Source organism: Buceros rhinoceros, unplaced genomic scaffold (assembly GCF_000710305.1).
Source record: "Buceros rhinoceros silvestris isolate BGI_N320 unplaced genomic scaffold, ASM71030v1 scaffold5104, whole genome shotgun sequence".
NCBI classification, from domain to species: Eukaryota; Metazoa; Chordata; class Aves; order Bucerotiformes; family Bucerotidae; genus Buceros; species Buceros rhinoceros.
The window spans coordinates 30,040-33,740 of NW_010409910.1; the positions used below are offsets into that span (position 1 = coordinate 30,040).

Genomic DNA, 3,701 nt, shown 5'->3' on the forward strand with positions numbered 1-3,701 from the left:
CCATCCGCACTGCTAGGCATTAGGGAAAATGTTCAAACCCTAATCTCCCTCAGTGCAATTTAAACCTATTATTTCTTGGTTTATCCCCAGTGGACATGGAGAACAGCTATTATATTTCTCTTTGCTGCAACCTTTTACATATTTGAAGGCTGTTATCACGTGTCCCTTCAGTCGTCTCGTCTCACTGCAAAGCACAATTCTTTCAGCTTTCCATGGGAGGTTGTGTTTCCTACACCTCTGATCATTTTTGTTGCTTTGGAGAGGTTACCGTGATAACAAGCTGGAGTTTTTGTTGTTGTTTCGCCTGTCTGCCTTGGAGCATTCATTATGTTACGGGTGCATATGAAGTGACTATTACCTTCTCTAATCTGTGGTTATTTATAAAGTACCCTATATTCCTGAGCCTATGTTTTATCAGAAAGTATATCTCTTAGCCTTGATGAATAATTTACCATTATGGTATGCAAACGGAGGCTCCCTAAGCTATTTAATATTATTTGCTTTATTTTTCTTGAGTAACAAGTTGTCCACGTAACAGTGTGAATGAATCAGGCAATTCACAGACATGGACTGAAAGGTATATCCTATTTCATGGAGCTTCCAGATAAACAAGGAGATGATGGGAAACACCGAGCCAAACTCCAGTTTACCTGCAGGGAAGAATGCTAAATAGAGAACAATAGGAAATTTTCTGAAAAGCAGAGATTTTGGCACAGTCTGGAAGTGTGTGTGCTCAGTAATTGCAGAGACAATAATATCAGGATGGGTATAAATCAAGACAGGTTGGAACGTTGCTGGGATGGATGGAGCATAGCCTGACGGGGAGGCTGGGAGAGAAGTCATTCGAACCCAAATTGCCAGTTTGCTTTTTGTGTTTGGAGAAATCCAGTGTGCGTAGTCCCAGCAGAGGCATCTTGTGGCAAGAGATGAGTTTTGTGTCTTGAAAGCCGGAAATCACGCGGGCCGGGGGAGTAATGTTAAAAAAAATGCCACAACCTGCCAGAAGGAAATCACAACAAAGGGAGAGACTTCTTTTCCTTGTGACTAAAACACCTGTCACGGCTGCCAGGACTCTGCTAATTACACAATAACTTCATTATATCCCACTTGGGTATAAAATCAACAATACTTGAAGCTCCAAAAATGAGCAGCCTTTAGGCTAGATTAATGAAGGCAGGATGACTGCGTGGAGCCAGCGTTTGCCCTGTCCTCCTGGAAGCTCCAGAGGGTAAAATGGCTTGAAGACTTTGTTGCTAGTGCTACATAATAAAGTAAATGTGCAATTAGAAGTAGATGACTGATGGGAGAGAGGCATTAAAAGACATGTTTCTCTGAATAGGTTTGAAGTCTCAGTGCAGCATCTCTGCTCCTTTTTGATTGAGCTTCTGGTAGTCCCTGGCAGCATCCCGACAGGAGAAAAGGCGCATCTCTCATTAAGTGTAGTTTTTCTTCCCAAGTGAATATATAAGGGAGGTCCTCCTGGAAAGTTGCAGTGCAGTCCCCATATTGCCCAACTCCTCAGGGTCCTGTGTGTACACAGATGAACGGCTGCAGCATGGATTAAAGGGTTTCACCTCATGATGGAGGAGTTTGTGGTTAGCTGGCAGGTCAGACCCCAGGATGAGTGAGGATAGATGGGAGTAGCGTTAAGGTCTGATGTCCCCTGAGGTTTCCAGCTTTGGCAGCTGATAGCTAAGACTTAAATTAGAAAGTCTAAAAATACAATAAAGCACAAGCCAAAAATTGGGATACAGCTGAATATTATGAAATAGCTCTGTGTGGGAAGCAGGCTCTCAGGTATGGATATTTTTTCTTTCATCACTTTATTTTACCTGTGGGAACCAGCTTGTCATTTGTTAGGGCAGGATTAGAGCGGTGATGCTCTTGGGCACAAGTGCTTGAGCGTGAGGAGTCATGGCTGGGGGAGGAGGCTGAAGAAGCTGGAGCACCGTTGCTGGGTGGCTGTCTGCAGGAAGGAGATCAATGTGGGTGCGTTCGGGCACACCGGTGTTTTGGGGATCTGGTCCGTGGGGGTAGACAAGGATGCGTAAGTGGGTGCTGTAGGACTTGAGGGGGGCACATGGACTGACTCGTGGTCAGCCAGACTCGCGAGTCCCCTTTCCTCTGTTGTGCCTGACAGATGTGCATGGTGTTTGCAGGTCCTGTGGCAGTGATCAGCGGAGAGGAGGATTCAGCCAGTCCCCTCCACCACATCAACCATGGTATCACAACACCCTCATCCCTGGACGCTGGCCCGGACACAGTGGTGATCGGCATGACCCGCATTCCTGTCATCGAGAACCCACAGTACTTCCGACAAGGTCACAACTGCCACAAGCCAGACACATGTGAGTGCCCGATTCGGCTGGAGCCCCCTGCGAGCACCAGGGGATGGGTTGGGGGGATGGGGGAAGGAGGGCAAGGATGAAGAGGTTGAGAGGATGAGGAAGAGAAGGAGGTTTTTCAGGAGAGTGGGTCTTGGTATGGTCCAGAAACCAAAGTGAATCTCAGGTCTCAGAAATCACAACATACATGTAGGTGCTTCTAGAGAAAACTTTCCACGCTCACCTTCACCTCCCTTCACCCTCCCTCCGCCACCCACCAGTCACCTTCCTCCCTTGCCTGAAAGTGCCATTTGAAGCTGGGCTTCGCCTTGTTGGCTCCAAATGTGAGGTCCCTGGCATGAGCAAGAGCCACCTGGGAGCACGGGGATGGATGTGACCCCTGCCTGGCTGGGGAAAGGACCTGCCTCCCCTTCTTCCTCCAGCAGTTTCCCAGCCATGAGGCTGCCTCCTTGGCTCCCTGACGGGGCAGGGAGAAGCTCAGGATATGTGGCTGTATGTGGGGCAGATGCGTGGAGATAAAGAACAGGAAGCTTAGATGCTGGATGTCTTGTTTTCTTGGCCTTCTGTGAAGCTGTTGCATCTTCCCTGTATAAATCTGGGGTTTGAACTGGGCTTATTAGACTAGCAGATGGTGGTCAAGTGGTCCTCTCTGTTTTGTGTTCCTAAATTCTGAGTATGAAAGAAAAGCGCTGAGTAAAAGGATGCTTTTTCTGGGAGTCTGTGATGATTTCCCATGTGAGCAGTGAGATGCAGCCTCCATGACACATGACTCACGGCCAGTTGTAGAGTTCTGCCAGGCCTCTTACCTCCTCTGAGATGAGAGCTGAGCAATGCAGGAGGTTCAGATAATAACAGGTTCCACTCCTGTTATTGCTTATCCTTTTGGTGTGTCTTGGTTCCAGGTAGAACCGGAAAATAAAAAGCTTGCAAAAAAAGAGGAAACCACCTCCCACCCCCAACTTGTGCTTTCTCCATGGCCCAGCCAGAAGTAGGCATAGTTGCATTGAATTTGCCTCTGCTTTACCCTTGGCTGCTGCAGGAGGCACAGCGCAGCCCTGGAAACAGGGAGGAGGCCCATCTCCCAACCTGCGGAGAGGCCCAGCCAGAAGTAGGCATAGTTGCATTGAATTTGCCTCTGCTTTACCCTTGGCTGCTGCAGGAGGCACAGCGCAGCCCTGGAAACAGGGAGGAGGCCCATCTCCCAACCTGCGGAGACTCATTCAACAGCGCTCACAGGAGCGTGCGGCTCCCCAGCCACCGCTCCTCCCGTCAGGGGATGGGGAGCACAGCCGCTGCTCCCATGGAGATGCCCCTAGGGTAGACCGCGCCCTGCACCCTCCCGGCTCGCGGCACGCC

At 49.3% G+C, this 3,701-nt stretch overlaps 1 protein-coding gene across 1 annotated transcript in view; it reads left to right on the plus strand.

Annotated features, from left to right (window-relative positions):
* Nucleotides 1-2,140: 2,140 nt before the first annotated feature.
* The window catches only part of NTRK3 (neurotrophic tyrosine kinase, receptor, type 3), a gene marked incomplete at its 5' end in the record, with an annotated part of 96,776 nt that continues 95,215 nt past the window's right edge, over nt 2,141-3,701 (plus strand). The window contains one exon of the mRNA XM_010135387.1: nt 2,141-2,348. Within this exon, the coding sequence (XP_010133689.1) occupies nt 2,141-2,348 (208 nt within the window). The remainder of the gene's footprint in view (nt 2,349-3,701) is intronic.